This window comes from Polypterus senegalus, chromosome 12 (assembly GCF_016835505.1).
Source record: "Polypterus senegalus isolate Bchr_013 chromosome 12, ASM1683550v1, whole genome shotgun sequence".
NCBI classification, from domain to species: Eukaryota; Metazoa; Chordata; class Cladistia; order Polypteriformes; family Polypteridae; genus Polypterus; species Polypterus senegalus.
In genome coordinates, this window is record NC_053165.1 from 79015307 (window position 1) to 79040553 (window position 25247).

General features: G+C 46.6%; 1 protein-coding gene across 3 annotated transcripts in view; it reads left to right on the forward strand.

Moving 5' to 3' along the window:
* Positions 1–25247, forward strand: part of LOC120541149 (potassium channel subfamily T member 2) — a 179785-nt gene that overhangs the window by 77343 nt on the left and 77195 nt on the right. For all 3 annotated transcript variants that reach the window (XM_039772503.1, XM_039772501.1, XM_039772502.1), the window contains exons 4-7: positions 2469–2571; positions 3464–3517; positions 11376–11424; positions 14689–14748. In XM_039772503.1, the coding sequence (XP_039628437.1) occupies positions 2469–2571; positions 3464–3517; positions 11376–11424; positions 14689–14748 (266 nt within the window). The remainder of the gene's footprint in view (positions 1–2468; positions 2572–3463; positions 3518–11375; positions 11425–14688; positions 14749–25247) is intronic.

A 25247-nucleotide genomic window follows, 5' to 3' on the forward strand; every position in this document is an offset into this window, starting at 1 on the left:
TGGTGAACTCTGATGACGCTAAGTGGGTGCTGTTTATGAAAGTAAATACACAAAGAGGCATCATTTTCATGCCCTCTGCACAGTGGGCACCCCCTGGTTGAAGTAATGAGTGCCCACTATGGACAATGAGGTGTGACCTGGGGGTCCAAATCGACTTCGACTGGCACTGCTCTTGGTGCCATCAAGAGAGGATTCAACAAGATGCCACTCAAATGCAGAAGTGCAGGAGACCCCACTGATGGCAAAGGCTGAGCGCTGGTTAAACTTTGGGGTCCTTGGTCAGGACATGCTCAGCACAGCAGCGGTCATCTAGGAAGTCCTTTCTGCAGAGTCAGACCTTCCAGTGCCCCCTGAATCTCCCCTGAGAGCTCTCGGAAGAGGGGCAGTGCTGCCACCTGGTGGCCTCATTCAAAACTGCACACAAATCCAAAGCCTGAATGGAGCTCCAGTAGAAGGTGCGGACCCCTGGTGTGCCCCCCTCTTAAACCTCAGTTGATGAGCTGATCTGAACTTTTTAGTAGTCGGTGGGCATGCCAAAGCAATGCCAGCTGTCAAACCTTTCAACCGTCAGTCGTGAGGGCATCAAGAGGAGGTGAAGAGATGGCAGCAGTCAGAGGTGCTGACACGTCATGGAGACCACTGATGTGGAGAAAGATTCTGAGATTTTCGACATGCCTAATTTAAGAAGAAGTTTTTAGAAAGACAAATCTCCGACGATATTCCGGCTTATTCATGGCTTCCTAAAGCCTTAAAAGCTCGAGGGCCGGGGGCCGCGCTTCCTGTGAGCCCAATTAAGAGCTCGGCCCGTAGACGTCTGCTGCTTTCGGTGCAAACAAACGCTCGACGCGCCTCTCCGGCTGACGCAGAGCCGAACGTTCAAAGGGAATCTGCAGAGAGCGATGAACAGTCCGTCGCTTGTCTTTCCAGTGTCAACTACTTGACATTTATTTGATTTTTTTTTTACTTTATGTTTCCCATTGTGTGTTTTTCTTTTCTTTTCTTTGCTAATTCAGCGATTGGAGAAATCAGAAATGACGTGACTTCCTCGGGATCAGCCAGGGGTGAGAAATGAGCCTCTGTCCTTGTGCTTTAAAATTCAAATCGTCTTGTATATAGCGCCTTCCAACAGCAAGCACCGCTCACCATTGTGTCCATAGAGATGTGCAGGGTCCTATGGGGGCTCACTGATGTGGACCAGGATAACCTGCTAAGAGGCTGTGTGGCCCCCTAGTGGCCAGAGTACTGGACCAGAGATCAGCTCGATGAGCGATATGGATCCCCCTAGTGGCCAAGAAATGGACTAACGATCTGCTTAAAAGTCAGCGTGGCCCCCTAGTGGCCAAAATGCTGGACAAGAGATTGGCTTGAAAGTCCATGTGGCCCTCAAGTGGCCAAAGCGCTTTACTGAAGATCAGCTCGACAGGCAGCAGGCCTCATGGCCAATGTGATGGAAGTCAGCTCAACGGAGAATATGGGCCCCGTAGTGGCCAAGATCTGCATGACAGTCCGTGTGGCCCCCATAATAGTCAAAGTGTTGGACAAGAGACCAGCTTGGCAGTCAATGTGAACCCCAAGTGGCTGAAGAGCATCTCGATGGGAAGTGTGCCCACCTGTGGCCAAAATGCTGGACTAGTAATCGGCACAACAGACAAGATGCCCCCCCAGTGTCCACGATATAAACTTGAAAATCAGGGTGGCCCCCTAGTGGCAAAAGTGCTTTACTAGAAATCATTATGACACACAGTGTGGCCCCCTAGTGGCCAATGTGCTGGACTAGTGAGCAGCTTGACAGACTGTGGGGTCCACTAATAGGCAAGATGTTGAAATAGCATTTAGCTTGACAGGCTGTGTGATCTTTAGTGGCCAAGTTATTACACACATGATCACCCATAGAGGCCAGGTGACTCTCTCCTGGTCATTGTATTGGACTACAAACCAATATAAGAATCAGTGTGGCCCCCTAGTGGCCAATATGTTGGACTAGAGACCAGCTTGAGAGCCAGTGTGGCCCCCTGGTGACCATTGAGTTGGACTAGTGAGCACTTTGGCAGACTGCGAGGTCCTCTAGTGGTCAAGCTGTTGAATTAGCATTTCATCTGATCGGCTGTGTACCCTGTTAGTGTTAAACAAGCAGTCATCTTGACAAGCTGTGTGCCCCCTAGTGGTCAAGGTATCAGCCTAGTGGGCAACCTGACAGACTGTGAGATCCCCGACTGGTCACCGTGTTGGGTTAGCATTTAGCTTGATAGGCCTTGTGGCCCTCTAGTGGCCAAGACATTGAAGTAGCAATCAGCGTGGCCCCCTAGTGGCCAAAATGCTCATTCAGTAATCCCCTCTCCACTCAGAGCGTCTCTCTTGGGGTCAGTAATTAGCGATCAGCTTGACGCTCTCTGTCTCCCCCTAGTGGTCAAGCTGTTGGACTGCGAGGTCGCCACTTTAACCCGGCTGCCATCTTTTTTCTCTCACAGGTCTGCGCGTGCGGCTCTTCGACTTCTCCCTGAAGGTTCTGAGCTGCCTGCTTTACATTGTCAGGGTGCTACTGGATGACCCCCAGGAGGGCAGTGGAGGCTGGTGAGTGAACCCGCGTCGAGCCAGGAACTGCACAACCTTAACCCCGTCTTTGTTAAGCAGTGGGTAAATGGCCCCTGCCCTGCCCCCTGGGCACTTAAGCCACCATTAATTCTTAGGTTGTTCAGAGGTGGGCTCCATTTTAATAGTTTTCACTCCACCCTTTTGGAATTGGGATGTGACCCTCTGGGCTCCCCCGATGCCCATTGGTTGGCTTTGGTGATCTGAACCATAAATGTTTTACAGCCCACCCAAGTAGTGCATTTGTGGCAGTGCCCACTATTAGGTGCCATTAAACACAGGTGCCACCAGATGTGACATAGGATTAAAGTGACTGAAACTGAAGTGGTGGCGTTTTCAGACACAATGGGTATGCGCTGAGTATTAAAGATGAAATAACAAAATAAAAAGAAAAAAATAAGGCGCAAAATTTGGGATGAATAATTAAAAAAGAAAGGTGCAGAACAAAGTAGACCCTTGCATGTCTCTCGCTTTTTGTATATAGCGCCTTTCATGGTGAACCCCATTCAGAACTGCTACAGGTGTGCATTACCGAGACAGAGCTTCGTATCAGGAGGGGGTCCAAGGGATCTGTGAGGCGCTGGGGCTGAGAGTCATATTAGCTGCAGTCTGCATGTCTCCCCTTATATATGTTAGCCAGTAGGGGGCACTGTAAGGGGGGCTTTTCAACACCAACCGTACAAACTGAGCCCCCTACGCCATTCCAGATGGACTCTAAAGCAGGAGAGGAATGAGAAGTGTGAGATGAAGTAGAGGAGGATGCCAATGAGGTTTGATGATAAGGACCCCTCGACCTGCATTAAATGGTCCCTGTGGGATTAGTTTGGGGGGTCAGTCGCCTTTAATGTTTTCTCTTTTTTTGTTGTTTTTCTAGCTGGACCTGCCCAAAGCAGAACTCCTCGACACACCAAAACAGCCAGTTCAACTGGTAAGCCGTCTTCAGTTTCGTGTGGTTCTCGGTGTTTTGGGTCCGATTTTGACAGGTGGGCCTGAGCGTGTCAGACCACCAGGACTCGATGATGCCATGTTATGTGAGCGTCAGGAGACAAAACCCTTGGGAGCAACGTGCCTGGCCGATGAGGCTTTGATTGTGATTCTTCTGAATCGCATTTTTGGAGTTTTGATGTTTGGTTTGTTGGTCTTTGTGGTTCAGACCCCTTATTGACTCCTTCATTTCACTTAAAGCTGGGATTCTGAAGGCGCGTGTTTCCCATGGACTGCCACTGGCCCCTCAAATCCCTAAAACCAACCATCCCCTCTGCTCTCCTCTCTAATGTTAGGAAATCTGGATGGTCGAAACTCCGGGGGGTTCTATCTTCTAATGTTAGCAAATCTGGACCCTTGGAATTCCCACGTGAGTCCTGCTCTACAATCTAATGTTAGTAAATCCTGACATTCGAAACTCCAACATGGAAGCCAAACTGTGATCCCGTCTAATGTTAGCACATCCGGGTACTAGAAACGTGAAGGAGGACCTGTGCCTCCGTTGTTCTGTTAGTACTGCAAATCTTGATGCTCAGAATTTCAAGATGGATCCCACTCTTCGATCCATGGTTAGCAAATCTTGATGTTCAAAACTCCAAGGGGGTAAGCGATCCGGGCTAACGTTTGTGACTCTGGACATTCAAAACGTGAACGAAGACCCGCGTCTCCAGTCTGCCGTTAGTAAATCTCAATGGACGGAATTCCCTGGTGGATTCCATTCTCTGGTCTAGGATTAGTTAATCTTGTCTAATAACGTTAGTCAATCTGGACTTTAGAAGTGTGTAGGAGGAACTGGGTTTCCAATCTAATGTCAATATATCTCGATGCTCGGAATTCCCAAGATGGATCCCGCTCTGCATTTCAGGGTTAGTAATTATTGATATTCAAAACTGCAAGGGGGGAAAAAGCTATCCGGTCCAATGTTTGTGAATCTGGACACTCAAAACATGAGTGAAGACCTGCATCTCCAATCTGCCATTAGGAACTCCCAGGTGGATCCCACTCTCCGGTCTAGGATTAGTAAATCCTGACAATCGAAACTCCACAGGGGAATGTGATCCGGTCTACTGTTAGTAAATCTGGGCATTAGAAACTTCAAGGTGGAAGAGGAACTGTTATCTGGTCTAATGTTAGTAAATCTCAATGCTTGGAATTCCCAAATGGATCCTGCTCTCCGGTCTAATTTTAGGAAATGTTGACATTTGAAACTTCATCATGGAAGCCCAACTGTTACCCCGTCTAATGTTAACACATCCGGTTGCTAGAAATGTGTAGGAGGACCTGCGCCTCCATTGTACTGTTAATAAATCTTGATGCTCAGAATTCCCAGGTGGATCCCACTCTCCGATCTCGGGTTAGTAAATCTTGATGTTCAAAACTACCAGGGGGAAAAGCTGTCCTGTCAAATATTCGTTAATCTGGACACTCAAAAGGTGAATGAAGACCCACGTCTCCAATCTGCCGTTAGTAAATCTCGACACTCGGAATTCCCATGTGGATCCTGCTCTCCAATCTAATGTTAGTAAATCTTGACATTTGAAGCTCCTAGGGGGAATGTGATCCGGTCTGCTGTTAATAAACCGGGACATGAAGAACGTGAAGGTTTTTGGACCTGTGCCTTTGATCTGCTGTTATGGTAGAAACTCCACAGTATTAAGAAGTCAGGCTTTAAAAGAAAGTCCCTTCACTTCTACGTTTCCGCTTCCAGGACTGGTTGGACAAATTATGACGCAGGGTAAATAAACGTGGGATGTTATCCTCCTCCCCGGTCTGTGAAGATTTCCTGTCTTCTGCCGGTCCATGAATCAAAAATGGTGAGAACCGCAGCTTTTAAACACGTCTCAGCTTGAGGGTTGGGTTAGGGGAGGGCCTTTAGGTGGTGTGGGTGTGCCTTTCATGTAAATGGGCTGCGGTGCTCCCGCCCACTGGCTTTGTGCTCTTATTGGCCAGGTGGATCTTGATGGGCCGGGACAGAGCGCTGACTGCAACCCTACTGAACACCTTTGAGATGAACTGGATGGCTGATTGTGAGTCGGCTTGTCGCGTCCACCATCAGTGCCCGACCTCAAAAAGGTGCTTTTGGCTGGATGGGCACAAATTCCTACCAGCACATTCCAGAATCTTATGGAAATCTTTCCCAGAAGAGGGGACACCATAATGGTTGTGTGGAAGGGGCCAGCTCCGTATTACTGCCCATGGTTTGGGAGTAGGATGTCAAACAGACTCATGTAAAAAAGTAAGTGCACCCCAATGGGAGCTGTTTACATTTCCAACGTATCTGAAGAGGCCATCATGTAGACAGTCCTGCAGATAAAGGTGACCTACATGAACAAATGACACATCAACAGTGATACAGATCATCGAGTCAACTAGAAATTCTGCATCATATCAAAGTGTGCTTGAGGAGAGCGTCTGAAAATTGACGTTAACCCAGAAATGGACCTTTCAACATGTCAATGATCCGAAGCACAAAGAAGAGCTGAAGAAGAAGAAATGGAGGCTGATGGACTGGCGTAGTCAAAACCCTAATTTGAATCCCATTCAATTTTTACGTTGTGCCCTCCGCCACACAAACATATCATCTATGGGGGGGAAGCAAAAGCTTTAGATTTGCCAAAACTGTCTATCTTTGGTTTTCGATGGATCTCGATGTGTTAGGATCCCCTGATATCTTAATGATGGGTGTGTGTGTGTGTGTGTGTGTGTGTGTGTGTGTGTCACAGGTTCTGAGGACAGTCTTGAGTTAAAACAGCTGGACGGAAAAACACCAAACTCGAAACTTAAGCCTGCTAGGAGATAACGAGGTGCTGATTAGTTTGTGAGCCAAATCGTGCAAGAGAAAGACACCATCAAATACCAGAATTCTGCAATTTACTTTGGAATTCTTCTCAGCTATCATAATGACCCTTTCTTTTATTGGTCAGAAAGATCAGCATCAGAGCGGTCAGTAATAACTGAAATGTTCTAGAACACTTCGGGTAACTTGGTTCCTAAGGGCGCAAAGCCTACTGACACAGACAATTTTTTTTTTTTTTTTTAATGGGTGGGACATGCAAGAAAACCCAGAAACACCTAACAACTTTGTGGAAGTTTGCTTAGAGAAGTGGACACAAAATTCAGAGATTGGTGGACCTACAAGAAGTCATTTCTGCTAAAGGGGGCAATAGCAGCTATACTGAAGCCAAGGGTGCACTTACTTTTTCACCAGCAGACTTTTCCATCTGTTGATATTTGTGTGTTTGGCTAATTGTCCTTGTGTTTTTATTCAGAGTAGACCACCGTAATCCGTCGGTGCCATCTGTATGAAGACCTACGGTTTGAGTCTTCAGATTTGTTGAGGATGTCAGCACTTTCAGTGGGGTGCACTTACTTTTTCACATGTATTGTACACCAAGGTGTGATGGCCTGGTGACACAGACTTTTGGATATGTAGTGGACAATGGAAGGCAGTGGCCACCTTCTGGTAGGCTAAGACCTGAAGGGCCACCTGGGACCCGGCTGCCATCCCACAGCACAAGTGATCATCTCAATGGCCTGATGGCCAAGTCTGTAATGACCACAAGAGTGTGGCACTGTCACCACCTCTAATAGGCCTTCAGTAAATGCGGGGACAAGAAACAAAAAAAAAAACCTCTTCTTGTGATTTACATGACGACGAGGATGAAGGACTTCCTGAGCGGAGCTTCATAGCCAAAGCGCAGGCAGCAATTTTCCCTGATTGCCGCCGCAGCCGCCTTCATGCAGCCGGCCGTAGCGCGATTACCCGAAAGGCGCCGAGGCGAGCGAGCCGGGGGCTTCAAGCTTGCTTGAGAAAAATAAAAAAAGAAAAAGAGAAAAAGAACAACCAGATCACGCAAGAACAAATTGACAGCCATTTCGGCTTTTACCTGCCCTCAGACGTTATCGATTTCCTTTTTTCTAACTGACTGCCGATCGTTACGCTTGTTATTGCTCACTTGTTAGAAGAGCGAGACCATCACCGAGACTCCGTCAGGGTGCTAAAGTGAAGAAGGATACGCGTGCGCTAAAACGACGCCCACATTGTGTTTGCTTTTATAGCGCCTTTCATTGGCACAACAAGAGCCCTGAGCTCTGATGGACTGAGAGGCTTGCTGAGACCCGGGTTCCAGCACAGGATGAAGCTGCATGTGCGCATGCGTCTTCGGTGGGCCATTAGGCGACATAGGTGGCTGCCAGTAGGGCGCCGTCATCTGAGGGTCGCCAGTGGACACCAAGGGGGACGCACCCAATGTCGCCAGTGGACACCGCGGAACCACCGGGTCACCCGCCTGTGATGCTAATGGTTGTGCGTCATTAGTGAAGTAAACCCGACAGGGACAAGCGCAGCCAGGGTCGCCGAACTCTCATAATACCGAGTGGGCGCTGATAGCTGCCGTTTATGCGCATGCCCCGTACAAAAACTGGTGCCCGCTCCTTAAAGTGTACAGTATATACATAAAGGGGCGCCGTTTGTACTATTGAGGGGGCAGAGGAAACATAAAAAAAATAATTGTTTGTGTGTGTTCGTTCACCATGTGATGGGCTGGCGTCCTGTCCAGGGATTGTTCCTGGCTGGCACCCGAAAGGCTTACGGCTTTGGACAAGTTCGGTTAGAAAATGAATGAAAAGCGGACCTTTTTAAAACTTTACATATTTAATTTCCATCAAAGAGACATTTTTGCTCTCTAAATATCTGGTGACGGTGGTTTGCTCAGATCGCCGTTCCGCACATTCAGCCATAAGACGCGGAGGTTCAAGGTTCCGTTCACACGGCAGCTAAAGGGGATTCGCTCCCGGTTTTCTCTGTCCTGATCTTTGCTTCATATCTGTATTTTTTTTTCTTGGTCCCCGCGTGCACAAAACGAATAAAACGTTTTTGCCAGGCAGACGAGGACTACAAGACACCGTTTGCTGCTCTGCTTCACTTTACTTGAGCGCAGGTCGCGGCGAATTCGGCAGCTCGTCACGGCAAAGGAGGACAATCAAGAAACAGAAGAGCAGCCTTTGGTTTGAACGCATTGGTCCCTGCCGGTAACCCAAGGGACACTGGAAAAAAAGTGACCGCTTGACAACGTCCATAATACTGTTAAATACTGTAAACAGTTTACCTTCTATTTATTTTTAAAAAATGCTCATATTGTACGGAGTTTGCAATTAGCTGTAATAAATCCAAAGCAACAGCCTGGGGTTTCACCCGCATAAACTCACATCATTTTAATCGTATGAAATCGCTACACGACTTTTTATAAATTAATATTTTAATTAAGTTTAATTAAATGCTTTTCATTCTGTTTAAACATACAGACAACATTACAATTAAATAGACTCCGAAAATGTAAGTGTTTGGAAGTAAATTGTGTGGATTTAATAGATAGATAGATAGATAGATAGATAGATAGATAGATAGATAGATAGATAGATAGATAGATAGATAGATAGATAGACAATATAGCAGAAATTACACGCATATATTTCTATTAACGATTAAAAGGCAATATGCTGCCATAGTGGGCCTGCACGCTGTGACGGTTATCCCTGAAAATAAATGGAGAGATGGATACGTGAACTGCTTTAGATTAATGATAACACCCCACCTCATCAGTCCGTCATTTTCAGGTCAGAACGCACCCTTTCGCCCGAAACACCCAGGACTTCCTGCGCTCCCCGTTATTTTGGTCCACATCTGAGTGCGACTGGCGCGTTCACATCTACCGAAACGAAGCGGACTTCCGGGAAACCGCAGCAGTTTGGAGGAAAAAAACGAATTAGGCGATAAAACGCCTTAAAATTCTGGACGTGAAACGAATTCAATTTAAACAACCGTTGCAACTACAACATTACATTTCAGTCCAAATAAACAGTAACGAATCTCATTAGTAAAATCTGGGTTCATAAAATCAGTGAAAATATTATTTCACAATCCGATTCATTATAAAGAAATAACTAACTAAATAAATACATTCGCAAGGAAATAAATGCATATTGAAATGCGGTAATCCATGTAAGTAATATTGTAAGCCATTCAGGTGTCGGTTTGTTTCGTCAGTTTATTTGTTTGCTAACTACACAAAAACGGCTAAACTGATTTTCAGGAAAGTTTGTTTATGCCGTGCCGTTTATCCAACTTAAAATACAGGCTGTATGTCGTATCAGGAAGCGGGGGTATAACGGGGGAGATTAAGGCAACTTAAAACCCAGAGCAGATGGGATGGACGGACTACAATTCCCATCAGGCAGCAGGAGGGCGCCAGAGCAGAGGCGCGTCCTCGACATCTACGCGCTCAAATTTCCGAGCGCCCACCAATAGAAGCGGAATCTCATTGAAGACCACAGGTATGTACAGCGTTATTGTTCTTAATTCATTTGGGTGATAATGTCATTGTCTCGCCGGAGTACAACTTTTGTCGAAGAGTAGGTCTTTGTGTCTCATTGTGGGTTGAGTTTAGCCATGTTGAATTTCCAAAAGACCGTTCTTTTCTCCGTTTGTTATACTTGACTGCCGCTGGTTACTTCACTTTGTAAATGTGTAAAAATACAATGAAACTTGAGTATAAATAATTAAACGTGTTATGAAATATGTGTTTGTTGTCTATTTCTCCAAGAATGTATTTAATTATCATTTCATTTATTTCGGTGGCAACGCCAACACGAGACGCCTCATGTTTGCCCGTCAGAGACGAGAGGGCGGGCTCTAGCGAGTACTGTGTTTTGATTGGTGAATCGTCTGTAGGGGGTGGGGAGTTGCGCAGTCGCAATTTTACAGAATCCTCTATGCAAGTCGTGGGATTCCAATGCTAACAAAGCGCATGCTCAGAGTTGTGGCCGTGCTTTATAGGCATCTGCCTATAAATGTAGTACGTTACGCCCGAAAGATTTAAGCAGGCTTGGGCGACGATTCACCAATCAAAACACAGGACTCACTAGGGTCCGCCCTCTGAGCTGTGGCAGGTGAAATGACATTTTTTTTACGTCGGTGCGTGCGGTGACACTTAAATAAATAAATCAAATAAATAGATCAGCCTGCATTAGTGAAGAGAGCAAAATCGTCCCAAAGCATCTCCATTAACATTTATTTATAAAGCACATTTTCATACAAATAATGTAGCTCAAAGTGCTTTACATGATGAAGAAAGAGAAAAAAGACAAAGTAAGAATTAAAATAAGAGAACAGTAATTAACATAGAATAAAAGTAAGGTCCGGTAATAAAGGTCTTAATATAACTGAGTTCCCCAAAATTTTATATGCTCCAAATTAGTGCAACATTTGAAGTGAAAATCTAACAATTGCCTGTAAATACGATTCCTATTTAAATCACTCCTGGCTGGGACAGTAGCCTATTGTGGGGGGCACACTTCCACCCCACAAGTCAGCCTAACTTGCACTCCTTTGTGCAGGGGGCAGAATGTCCAGAACTGCGTAGAGATGGTGGCCAGTCTAGAATTTGAACCCAGGTCATTAGAACATCGAGGCCTCAGTACTGAGCAGTGTGCCACTGCACTGCCCTCTACAGACGCCTCCCTTTCTGAAAGCGGGCATAAAATCCCGTGGCATTCCCCTTTTTTTCAAGTCAGACAGACCTGAATGGTTGAGTGGGCATCGAGAGTGTGCTCCCCCGATTTACCCCCACTCTGTTGACTCTCACCCGCACCCCTTCACACCATCCAGACTCGCGTGGTTTCACTTCTTCACATCCTCTCCAGGTGGTCCTGGTCAGACTCGGGGTGTGCAGTTCTCATTTGCTGTTGTTCTCTTCGGTTTCCGTTGAACCTTTTACAGTCCTCTGCTTCTCTTTCTTTTGCAGGTCTCTCATTATCTGGGTGAACAGACCCCTGCCTTTGTGGGCTTTACAGGTGAGGAGCCTCTCCGGGGGTCCCGGTGGCACCCTGTCATTATGTAGCACATGAGTGGTAGCAGCTTCAGACTGCCATTTGCTTTTGTGATTTTTATCATTGCTTGCCTGGCCCATGTAGAGCGTCGCCCAGCTGAGACTGGCACTGTGGTGCCCAACTGTTGGTGCAGTCCCCCGTCATTTATTGTGTGTTACTGATGAGCTTCAGATGTATTTTTATGTAATTCATCGAGTCCCATTATCACCCATCCAGTTTCTGAACTGCTTGCAGCTGTGGACATACAGCACTGAGCCCACCACAGGCCGAGGTCACTTGGGGTCTCCCAGTTGTGGTGGGAAGAACCCACTGAAACAAACACTTGCAAAATAATGATAGGACAAAACCTCGGAGCTCTGAGACCCGAATCACTGCACTGCCGTTCCACCCCGTAACTGAGCAAGTCAGGCCTTTTTAGGATTCGGGGGTCTTCACACACACACACACACACACACACACAGTCCCATTCTCTGTGTGTTTTGGAGTCTTATGATGATTTTTTATGTCTTCTTATGCTTTGATTTTCTTTCATTGGGGGTCTCCTTTTCAGGTGTTATTGAAAGACCACAGCCATGTTGTTGATAGCAAGGGGGCTACATTGCCACTACATGGGGGAGGGGGTCTTGATGTGGTAACGGGTGACATTTCTGGTGTGTAAGATCCTGGTGGTGCACCACATTGTCACCCGTGTTCAGGTTTCTGTATGTTCAACGGCATCTTGTTGAGCCTGAAATGGGGGCACCGTGGTTGGAAGCTGAGCAGGGGGTACAGCTGGGAGTCTGTAATTGACATTGATGGGGGGACACCAGCAGAAAGGTCCAGTGGGGTAACTCGTCTGAACTCACTGGCGTCTTTTTTTTTTTTTTTATTCCCTTTGTTCATCCCTCCTTCGACAATTTGCTTATCCCTCTGTCTTTGTTCATTTCTTCATTAGGTGTTTGATCCTCCTCTTCCATCAGCAGGGCTTCTCAACCACCAGGTTGTGACCCCCTTTTAGGTCATGGGCTGCCACTGGTGGGTCACTGCACTTAGGATTGTGCTCAGTTTGCCAGGTTGAGGGACCCCGTTGTAGAGTTTGTCTCAACCCCGTGATAAAGAATATCTTGAGACCTGATAAAGGTTTGGGGCAGCCGCCCATATAAATGTATCCTGACTACAAAATCTGAAATTGTCGAACAGAGATATTCACACGACTGAGTCCAAAACAGAACTGACTTCAGGCAAGAAAGATGGCGGCTTTAAAGGGCCACTCAGAAAGTGACGCCATCTGTGGGGCCGGACCCGGAAGTGATGTCATCGAGGGTGCCAGGAACGGTCTGCAAGTACCTGAGAAAGACAGCCAGCACACTGCGCCACCCCCTGGTCGGTTGTGGCATTACAATTACTCTGGCCCTTTAGCTGCCTCCTGCTCGCACGTGTGTGACACCCTCAAGTGGCCCTCTCCCTTTGTTCATCCCTCATTGAGTGTTTCTGACTCCTTTCAGTCATGGCTACACTCCATTTACTTTATTACACCCACCCCCCCTCTTTAAGGATTTTTTTACCCCCTTTTGTTCCTTTGTCACAGAGTTTTTGTTCACCCACCTTCTTTAACTGTTTATTCAATTCTCTGCTACATTTTGTTTTCTTACTCTGTATAACTTAACTTCTCCTTTGCATATTTTTAAACTCCTTTTGTTCATCCCTTCACTCTTTCAGGAAGTGTTTTGTCACTCCTTTTTCATACCTTTGTTAAGTGTGTATTCACGGCCATGTTGTTTAACTGCTCTGTAGGGTTTATGTTCGCTCCCTTTGCTCGTTCCTCCTTTTGCTATTTCTGTTCAGCCCTGCCTCAGGTTTCTCTTCACTCCTTTTGTTTGCTCACTCCTGTGTATTTGATCTCGTCAATGAGTATTTTGGTTTTTTTTTTTCACTCTTTACTGTTTGTTCTCTCCATTCAGTCACTCCCTATTGTTCTGCGCTCCCTTGAGATGTTGTTCAGCACTTTTGATCCTTCCACCATTTAGTGCTTATTCACTCCCTTGTCCTCCTCCTCCAAGTGCTCGTTCACCCCTTCCTTAAGTGTTGTTTCATTCCCTTTGTTCATCCCTCCCTTGGGTGTTTAATCTCTCCATTTGTTTTTTATCCTCGTACCTAAATCAGTCTCTCTTGTGATGTCTGTCTTATTCCTGTGTCCAGGGCCAGCAGGGGGCGCCCCATTTACTGTATGATGTCAGACTTGTTATCCACCTTCTTATCCCATTTAGTCAAACACCTTGGCTTGCTGAGGCCGCATCAGGCACGACATCGTGAGAGGACGCCCGACCATCACAGGTCACCCTGGCTCATGCACTTATGCTGCCACCAGTTAGCTCTGGGATGTGAGACAAGACCCGGGAGAATACGCCCACTGCACAAGGGCACAAACTGGAACCGAGGCAGAGAGACAGTGTGGCGTAGTGCTTAAGGCTTTGGACTTCAGTCCCTGAGGTTGGTGTGTTCACATCCCGCTACTGACACTGTGAGACCTGAGCAAGTCGCTTCACTTTCCTGAGCTCCAAGTTATCAGTCACATAACAAGTAACCGAATGACCGAGTGCCACCAGGCCTGCCCCAGTGCCCACTCGCTGGCCTTCCAGATTGTCTTACCATTCTCCGCTTCGACCTGGGGACAGAAGATGACCGCAAGAATTGTTTCTGAAGACACCGAACAGCACAGCGGCGTCGGGGGACACGTCTAACGCAGCGATGAGAATGACAGGGCCAATGGCAAAGAGAATAATAAGAACAATTAGAATAATTCTAATAAATCCAGCACAAAGCGGTGGTGTCAACCTTCAGAATAATCAAATGGCTGCTTATTAAAAAACCTGAGTCATTTCATCTGTCTCGCAGCTCGGCATAAACAGGCAGTAGGGCTCGATTCGCGTTCTTACAGACACACACAGTGCTCAAACAAAGAGAGACATTAAAATTCGCAGTGGAAACTTCTGGAAGAAGCCGGAAGGCACAAGAGTATTTTTGAACCTCCTTGAAAAGCCTTGGCCTGACAAACGCGTACACTTTAATGGACGTTCAAACCTAATAGGCACCCTCACATTCGAATAGCGCAGAATTACATGCAATCAAAATAACATTTGCACGTCATGTAATCTGCCGGCCCTTTTTGTGCCGGTGCGGTGTGCGCTGATGGCCGGCTAATTGGTATCATTCTCCTCGTCTCACTGTCATTTTCTCTCTCCTCTCCAGGTTTTAGTGGCTCTTATCAGCTTGTTGGAGACAATGCTGCTGGTGTATCTCAGCTACAAGGTGGGTAGGCCCTGTTATTACATTTTACATGAGCCGACGTGCCGTACTATTTAAAGGCCAACGCTCCGGCAGAATTAAGATTCCCTCAATATGTTCCATGAAGCCGTTTGTCAGGATCTGCTCGGCGAATGCGTTGGCAGGAGGAATTTGCATGCCGGGGTACTGCTGAAGTAGTAGTAATAATCATAATGATCAGTATGAAAAGTGACAAACTGAAGGAACGTGCAGGTGGTCCCAAACTAGGTGGGATGGCGGATAATGCGGAATCAGCTGATTCATTGCTGAGGGAACCTGGACGCGATTCGGGCCGAGGCGGACTTGTGGCAGAAGAAACTTCATTTAAATATGTGGAGGTTGTTAGACTTCGCTTGTTTCCTTTGGATTGCCTTTTTAGGCTTTTTAATTCGGACTTATTTTTGCCGTTTTCCTTTCCTAGTAATTTTTTTCTTTGTTGTTTATTTAGAGGAATAGACATGAAAGATGCTATATAATGGACAGATGGATAGAAGCTTCATTAATCCTGAAGGGAGTTACAGCCAGTGCCAGCCTTGAAGGTCCCATAGTGTTTGCTTGGTGGGGGGGGTCGTTATGTCGTCAAGGTCCAGAGCGGATGCTGCTTGACTTTCATAAATGGCGCTCCTCGGTGTCCGTAGCGTGCGTTCTTATTAGACCTTATGGACAGGAGGAGCAGCTCCTCTCATTGTCTGTCTAGAGTGGACATCCCTTCAGTTACCGGAAAGGCACCCCTTGGGTCTCCATAGCGTGGATGTTGTGTAGTGTGCACTTCAGTTACATAAATGGCGTCACCCAGTGTCCATAGTGCACATTATTAGACACTTTCCCCCCATCGGTGTCTGGCACGTGCACCCCCTTGAGTTACCAGAAAGGCACCCCTTGGTGTCCATAGCATGGCAGTGAGATTAGGGTTTTTAGACTATGACTGTGTTCCCAGGGTCTCTCCATAATGCACTGGGGGCTCATTGCGAACAGAGGAGGCACTGACCATCCAAACTTGGAGCCGCCATCCTTTTCCCAGCCGTTTTGTGAGGTTAGGGTTGATGCTGGCTTAGGTGGCTGCCTTTGTCACCTAATGGATTGACCAGCTGTGGTTACAGCAGCAGATAAAAGGCACAAATATACACACAACAACCGTCATCATCCTCTTAAAGTGTGCTAACAAAGTACAAATACGCATGTAGCTGTAATTATCAAGAATTCAATTGGCTTTTACCAAGTGCATGTTCTTATCCGTTAGAATTTCACAGTTCAGGATGCCAGGCCTGGCACAGTATACAGGCACATGGCGTCATTGTCTGTGAAGCTGTCTGCCAGACCAGCTCAGTACCATTCATGAAACAGTGAGCAATGCCACCTCGGCTCATTATAGTGCCTGGCACTCCTTGGAACAACACCATTGTCTCAGTCAGCGTGCCCAGGACCTCACATAGGGTCTTTGCCAGGATAGTAAGCAGCGTCCTGAGTGACTGCCTGCTCTACCACTTCTTACAGTGAGTTCCTCTTGACCCCCAAGATTAATCCAGCCTTTTTAATCAGTTTGTTTAGTCTGTTGGCATCACCTACTCTAATGCCATCTCTTCAGCACACTCCTGAATGGCCACTACAGACCGGTAGAAAACATGCAAGAGTTGCCCGTCAGATGACCCCAACCTCCTCAGGAAATCAAGGTGACTGACAATTCTTGTGTATGGATGGCCTCTGTGTTGATACTCCACTCAAGCCTGTCGTTGAGATGCACCCCAAGGTATTTGTAGGTTATCACCACCGCTACATCTTCATCATCAATGAGAACCAAGGACAGAGTGGGCTTGACCCTCCTGAAGTCTCCTGAAGATGTTGAGGTGCAGGTGGTGTAGTTTGTACCATTCAACAAAGACCTTGACTGGTGCCCTGTATTCAATCTCATGCCCACTACTGATGTATCCATTTATGGCTGTCATTGGAGAATTTCTGCAGATGACCTGATTCAGTATTGTGTCTAAAGTCTGAGGTGTCCAGGGTACACCAGATGGGACAACCCCAGTGTTACTGGTAACCTTGACTAATGTATAGTTGCTACCATGGCATGGTGGCATTATCAGCCCACATTGACCAGAGCTTCACCCCCAGTAGCTTGGGCTGGATGGTGTTGAATGCACCAGAGAAGTCATAAAACGAGATCTTCATCCTGGTACCCTTCTTTCCAGATGGGAGTCGGCTCTATTCAGTGGATAAATGACAGCATCGTCCACTCCAAGTAGCCCTGATAGGCAAACTGCAGATGGTTCAGTGCTCTTCTGACCAGTGAGCCACCCCAAGGTCTTCATAATGTGTGAAGTTACAGCCACCAGTTGGTAGCCATTTAAGAGTTTTGAATGCACTGCCCTGGGGACTGAGACCACACAAGGTGTTTTCCATACAGTTGGGAGCCTTTGTCGGGTCAGGCTCTAATTGAGATGAACTACACACTCCTTCAGTGCCTTAGGGTTAACACTGGTAGCATCTGGCAGCTTTACGCTGAACAAGTTTCTGTAGTACCTTTATCAACTGGTCCACTGTGAAGGTCAGTCGTGGGTAGCTGGGAGGTTGGCAGAATGGTGGGTCTAAGTCATTGTAGCTGTCACATAAGGACAGAGACACTGGCACTTGGTATGCAAAAGTGTGAATGTAAAGCGAGAAAGAGGGAGGGTATGTGGCCAGGGGCAGATGGTCCTGCAGTGCAATGTGGGCTGGAGAAGCTTTACGATTATCCTCACACTTTGAACTTTTAAAGGCCTTGGCCCCATTTCTGAGCTTGGACAGACTAGGAGGGATGCCTTCTGAGTTCGGGGCCAGGCTGCTTTTGGTGAGGCCTGTTTCTGATGCCCACTTAGAGAAGTCCTGGTCTGGCGTCTGTTTTGTTTGAGGTCTTTGTACACTTTTTGACTGCTTTGTGTTGCTGTGTCACAAGATACAATTCTTTATCACAAATGTTTAAATATTCTTAACTGTCTTTATTTGTTTAGTTGTGGACAGAGGTTTATGATTTTCCCGTCTGTACTTTTTGAAATAAATAAGCTTTTTTAACTTTTTTAAAGCCTGAACCCAACTGGCCAAAACACCCGTCTTTCGAGTTTGGGGTCAGGCTTGTTGGGGTGAGGCCTGTTTCTGTGGCAGACATAGTGAAGTCCCGATCGGGTATCTGCATTATTATGAGGCCTGCTCACCATTTTTAACCAGTTTGTGTTGCTCTGTCACAACAAACTTCTTTAAAAGCCTTAGCCTCATTTTGGGCCTGTGCAGGCCATAAAGCCTAACTTTTGACTTGTGGGGTTTGGCAGCCTGGGGTAAGGCCTTTGCAGTAGGATCAGAACAGAAATAAGGGACAGGTCTGGCCTTTTGTGTTGTGTCTGCTCTCCTTTTTGTTCTTCATCAGGGCAGAAAATCAAAATGAGAGCCCCTTCGGATTGGCACCTGTGAGGCTCCTTGTCTGAGACCCTCCCTTCGCTAAAGCCCACTAGTATCCCGGTACTCTTGCATTATATTTGTTTGCTCATCTGCACTAAATGCTGTTTGCTTTTCAAGTTGGTGTTGTCGTCCATTTTCTTTGGGTACCCCATTAGAAGGTCTGCGCCCTGCTTTGAAAATAAACCTTGACAAATTTTTTTCTTCCTATAACTAACGGTGCAGCTCTACACTTTCTTGGTCCCCACAATGTGCCTACGGTGGGATTTGAACCCCCGCACCATGCGGTCTGAAGGCTCTATTGTCTCATAAGTACTGTATAATGTCCTTATAATGGAGCCTTTCAGCCACCTCCTACAGTAACGTTGTTTCTTGCTCGTTTTTGCGTGTGCTGCTAAAGGCACTATATACTGTAATAAAGTCAGCCTGCCTAGTGTTTCGTGGGAGTCGACTCACAATCGAGCTATTGTAGATATCTGTGACCAGGAATCCAGGGCAGCTGCCCCCCATTCTGCATCTCGAGAATTTGGCATGAGGCCCGTCCGTACTGATTTGTCATCATTTCACGTCCTTCTTTCTCGAGGGAACAGCATTTGGGATGTAGGAAGTGATGCTTCGAGCTGAGGCGTCGGTTTCACAGCAGGAGACAAACCACACAACAACAAAAAATGCTGCTTATTAAAGATTCTTCCTGGAGCAACTTGTGAGAGAAATGAAAATAAGCAGCCCCAAAGTGTGTTGTCCTCAGTTAGTAAGGGTCTCCACTGGACCCGTAAAGCGGCCATAGCACCTGCACTTCAGAACAGGCCATCCACCTGAAGCTAAGCCTGTTTGGGCCCAGCCAGTACTGGGATGGGAGACCAACCAGAAAAGCCTGGTATAATGTTAGAAGAGTGAGGCCAGCAGAGGGCGCATACTCCATGGTCTGTATGTGCATCCTAAATGCCCCAGTGTTGTGATGGGGTCACTGTGCTATAACAATTGGCACCGTCCTGTGGATGAGATGGAAAATTGAGATCCTGATTCTTGGTGGTCATAAAAGATCTTTCAAAAAGAGCAGGGTATTTCCCGATGGTCTAACTAAATTGCCCACCTCGGCCTCACCCATTCTAGCCTGCTAATCATTCCACATCTCTAGTTGGTTACTATGTTTTTGACTCCTTCACCCCCTAGTAGCTAACGTGTGGTGAGCATACCAGCGTAAGAATGGCTGCTGTCACATCATGATGGTGGGTGCTGCACAATCGTAGTGGTTGAAGTGGCCCCCGACCGTCTATGTAAAGTGCTTTGAGTAGCGAGAAAAAAGCTGCATAAAAGTAACTATCTAATCTAAATGTGGCAGCTAAGAAATGTAGTGGTGCCAGCTGAGGAAGAAGACTTCACGCACTCAATACTGATGTCAGCCTCCGGACATCGTCAGCATCAATGTCTATTCAGATATCTCTGCCTAATGTGTCTTTTACAAATTGAGGGTCCTGTTCTGGCACTGGGTGCTGTTGTAAAGTGGTGAAGGGAGGGTGAGGCCTCCAAATCGCTTCGCGTTGCCAGACCAGACCAGGGCAGGTCGTCTTTGCCTGCCTGGAAGAGAACTCGCCTCAGTGGGCTTAATCCCAACTCTAATGGCCTGCCTCTGTCTTTGCAGGCCCAAAAGGGATTTAAGCCTCACCAGTAAGCATAAATATACAAAAGATATCACAAAAGGAGGGATGACCAAAAACCTTTGGTGTGCACATAAAAGGCAAATAAGAAATGTTTATAAATGGAGGATTTTTTTTCAACCAAAATTAAAACATACGAACAAAAGCTCAAAAGGACAAAAATTGTCAAAAGGTTTTGCTTAGAAAGGCAGTCCATAGCTATACACACTCCAGAAGAATAATCCAAGAACCAAACAGAAAATAAATCGAAATAGACATAAGTACTGTTTAACGTTGGGATTAACAAAGTCCACAATACAAGAAGGACCTCCTGCCCTAATGTAGTGAGGGGGAGAGCTCAGAAGCAGGTGACATCAGGGTGGCCCGCCTCCTGTGGGCTCCACCCACAAAGAAGAAGGAATACTGATAGGGTCATTGAAAATGACTGAACATATTTATAGAATTACAAGACATGAAAAATGACAAAAATGACAATAAAAACCCAAAATACACACAAATGCACGCTGATACATAACAGGTGCCAATGGAGAAAATCAGTAGGCCAATATCATGCACACGAGGTCAGATTTAATTAGCTGAATATGCATGTGAAGGAAAACCAAATGGAGGGTCTGGGGATAGGGGTGGAGTCAAAGGCGGGACTAAAGGAGTGACTGTGTAATATTAACCACTTTTATACGTCTGTTTGTCCGTCTTTGGGGTTGTCACACGGATTTCTGGCATTTAATTGAGGTCTGGATTTGATTTACAAAGTTGTCTTTCTATCTCTCTCTCTCTCTCTCTCTCTCTATATATATTTTATTTAATATATATATATAATTATATAATTTTATTTTTTTTATTTATTTGTTTACGTGTCTCAGGAAGTTACAAATACGGCCGAGTTTGTAGTGTAACCACAAGGGAGTGCCAGTGAGCCCCAAACCACAGATGCAAAGTCACCCAGCACAATAATGGGTTTGAATAAACTGTTTTTATTTTCAACCAACACTTTTAAATTAAACGGCAGGTAGAACACTCCAGAACAAATAGATTTCTCCCTCCTTCCATCCTCCTGAAGAGTATCGCCCACTGCCTCCTGACTCTCGACTCCCAGATAACGCAGTGCGCTGCTTTTTAATGAAAATCAGGGAGTAGCTCCGGTGCAAGGGCATCGCCAGTCAGAAGCATTTCCAGGTCATACGGAAGCCTCTAAAAGTAGGGAGAGTAACTGCCTACAGCACCCTCTGGTGGCACCGCTGGACAACAGTTCCCAGCACTCCCTGCTCGTGTCCAAATGGGTGTTGAAACCCAGGGATGCTGCCATCTAGCGTATCGGGGAAGAACATAATCACCAGACATCATCTCCCCTGGTCCTTCTGTTACACTAGCCTCCCAACCGGGCGAGGATCCCTGTTCAACCCTGGCTGGGATGCCAGTCCATGTGTGTCATCCATTACAGTAGGTAGAGCTACCATTTCAGATCTCTTAGCTGTTGCTCGCTTTTTCTCAATGTGTACGTTTTGCTGTGTGACTTTCGAGTGTGCCTTGTCCTTTTGGGTTGTGAGTGCCTGGTTTTCGGTTGATCCCGTGGTCTCAGCTCTTAACTGTCCCTTGACCTTGTCACATGCATTTGCTGATCTTCTCACAGTACTTCTTGGGCCGAGTTACGTATGTAACAGGGCTGTTCGCTAATCCAGCCCTGCCTCAGTCTATGCCATGAAAGACAAACTATGCCTGTGCGTGTGACACGTGCAGCACTCATGAACCTTGTGAACGACCGTCTTATCTCTGACTTGATCGGCCCACTTTCATGTAACGACTGTATTGTTGCTAATCAGTTCAGTTTATTCTTGATGTTGGACTTTGGTCTGCTCACAAGCCAAGGGTGCCTGCACATTTTTTAAATTTTCAAGCATTAAATGGGAAATGCAAAACCAGGTAAGATTTAACTACTAACTAAGTACTCCTATCCATTAAATATACTGCAGGAGGCTCATAAAAGACGGCTTTGACTGAACACCAAAACGGTAATTTAGGAGATATGAGTGCAGGAAATGAAGGCAAACTCATGAGAATAAAAAGATTAAAATGAATAGAAAGTTGCCCACTTGGCAGCTAGAAAGAGGAAAGAAAAAAACTCCACCTAAGGACATGTCTGGAGGAAACAAGGCCTTCGGAGACCTCTGAGTAATCACGTGGGCAGACCACCCAAAACATCTCAAGTACGATCCCTTGATGTAAGCCCCTATTTCACTTCTCAGCTTTACTAATGGAGGAGAGCAGTAATGTTTCTAGTATGTAGCCCCCCACGACCTCGCTACTGGCAGACCCCCGTTGTTCTGTCCGTTCAGAACCCTTTCACTAATGTAAAGCTGCCTAACATTTCTACTGTGAGACGCCCATCTTTCCAAACGATCACCAGTAGTAGTTTATCTACTGTATAAGGAAGCACTAAGGTCTCTGTGTGTGTGTGTGTGTGTGTGTGTGTGTGTGTGTGTGTGTCCGGTCCCTTACAGCAATCTGATTGGTCAGTTGGGCGAAGTGGAAGTGTGAGACGCACAAGAAGGGGAAAAAAAGTCAGAGGAGTCGGTGCTGAGAGAGTCGCCTCCAAAGTTGGAATGTGTAAAACTAGGCAGGAGGTGAAAAGGGGGTCTTGAAAATAACATCAGCATCCAAGAAGAAGGCTTTACGAGGTTCAAACATACAAGGAAACTGTGGAAAGGTGGCGACTGTACATGTAGGACAAGAAAGAGCTTAAATATTTCTTTATTCTGTTACCCGTCTTCGACATTAAGTGTGGCCCGTCTATTCTAAACCCTTCGAAAGGTCACTAGTGTACTCCAGTGGTGGTCTGTGGAGGATTCAGGACGTGTTCAGACTCTGTCACTTCCTGCACACTTTATGTTGTTGTTGATTTCATTTGAAGTGGATATGTTGGCCATTTTTGACCATCAGTCTCCATGCAGTACCCCGTAATGACAAAGTGAAAACATGTCCTCAGAAAGGATAGGAAATCACTTGAAAACCAAAACCTGAAATCTCTCAGACCCTCTGCTATGTCACACCACATTGAGCTCAGGTGCCCCCTGTTGGCTTTAATTTCTCCTCGAGATGTTTCTAGAACTTGTGGCCAAACTGAATTGGCTGGACGTCATTAGAAAGGTATTGAAGGTCCCATAAATTACACTGCAAATCAGAACCAAAGCCCAGCCATGAAGTCCACAGGACTCTGTAGAGTTTGTGATCAAGCTGTGGTTAGGCAAAGATCAGGACAACAGGATAAAACCATTTCTGACGCCTTCAGTGTTTCCAGGAGTGCAGTGGTCTCAATGATTGTGATATGAATGGAGTTTGGAGGCACCAGGGCTCTTCCTGGAGTTGGCCATCCAGCCAAACTGAGTAGCCAGTCAAGAAGGGCCTTGGTCAGGGAGGTCACCAAGAACCCAGTGGTGACTCCAACCGAGCATCAGAAGTCCTCTGCTGAAATACGAGAACCTGTCTAAATAATTCCATCACAGCAGCGTTCCATTTGTCAGGCGTTCATGGAAGAGTGGCTAGATGGAGAGAACGTGAAGGACAAGGGATTCTCTGGTTTGACGAGACAAAAAGTGACCTCTTCAGGCAAAACTCCAAGCTCTTTGTCTAGTGAAGACCAGGAACTGCGCATCACCTGCATATTAACATCCCTGTGCTGAAGCATGGAGGGGGCAGTTAATGCTAGGGTGGTTCAGGGACAGGGAGATGCAGCCAAATACCGATAGGTCTATGAAGAAGATCAGCTCCAGAGTGCAGACCACCTCAGACTGGAGTGACGGTTCATTTATGTACAGCACTGGAGGGGCTTCAGGACAACTCGGAGTGTCCTTGAGTGGCCGAGGCTTCACCCTCATAGAACACGTATGGAGAGACCTGAAGGTGGCAGTGTGCAGACGCTTCGCTTTAAATCTGACAAAGCTTGAGGGGATATGACCAGAAAACTGGGAGACACTGCCCAAACCCAGGTGTGCCAAGCTGGTAGAGACTTACCCAAAGCTGCAATTGTGAGGCTTATACAAAGGACTGAATTAAAGGTTTGAGTAGTTTTAGGAATGAGAGATTGGAGGTTTTGAATTACAATAACTTTCTTAGAACACGTTTTCTCTTTGTTGTTATATGGTATGGAAAGCGGCCCGGACACAGACAGGCGGACATGTTGAAATCACCCACAACACGTTTATTTTCCATATTTACAGTGACACACAACCCCCAAAAGTCCCCAAAGTCCAGGCCAACTCAAATGCCTTTTCCTTCTTCAGGCCTCCTCCAAGACCTGGTCCTTCCTTCTCTCCCGACTCCAGCCATCATATGGAGGGAGGCGGCCCCTTTTATAATCACCCGGATGTGCTCCAGGTGCATTCCGACAATCTTCCGCCGGCACTCCCCAGTGTGGCAGAAGTGCCGGCCGCACACCTGGAAGCACTCTGGGTGTCCCCGATCCTCTTCCCCCCAGGACTTCCGTGTGTGGCGGAAGTGCTGAGGTCCAGGGGGCCAAGGGCATTGGGGCGCCTCCTGGCGGTGACCACGGGCCCCTACAGGGCTGAGCTTCAAAGTTCTGTACCTGTGGTCCCCATAGCCACCATGGCGGTCGCCCCCTCGTGGTCTGGGGGAGGTGTAACCGGTCCTCCAGGGCGTCCCGGCCAGGTCGGTCCCCCAGCCTCCTGTGACAATCGGCACAAACATCAAGTTTAAATTTAAAACACAAAGTGTGCAGAAAGTGATGGGGTCTGAGCACTTTCTGAATCCACTTTATATAACCTTGGCAGATTTCTTGATCTTCCGGCAGTTCCACTCTGTCCTGGTATATTAAGTGTGAACGTTTGCAATGCGCCATCTGTTGAAATGTGTTTTGTGATTTATGTAGTAACAAACTGAGTTGCATTTTTCATTCCAACAGGTGGTGCCTGGCAAGCATTAGCACTGCTTTTGATAATCCTGCATGAAATGAGGCAGTGGGCAAACTGACACTGTAACTTAATATAGGAAAATTGACATGGAATTAAAAAAGAATGATGGCGAGAGTACTAAATCTCATCTGCAGTCCATTAAACATTCTGGTGATCTGTCCGTATTAATGAGAGCAGGAATCAATCATGTAAATAAATTACAAATTCCATTAACAGCTGTAAAGAGGGCACGCTGGTCTCCCAGGACCCTGCAGTCAGACCACCAGTGCAACCGTCAGTGGGCTCCAATGCGATTATCACCTCCCTTATGAGCCTTTCTTATTTCCCATCGTTTTTTAAAGTCTCCTTTATTAGGTTATGGTGTCGTGTCGGTTGTATGCACCATCTCTTAGATTGAAAAATGCCACGCGTTTGAGTAGCAGACGTGACAAACACGCCTTGGAGTGTAGAATGACGCTCCTGAGCGGGCGAGGAT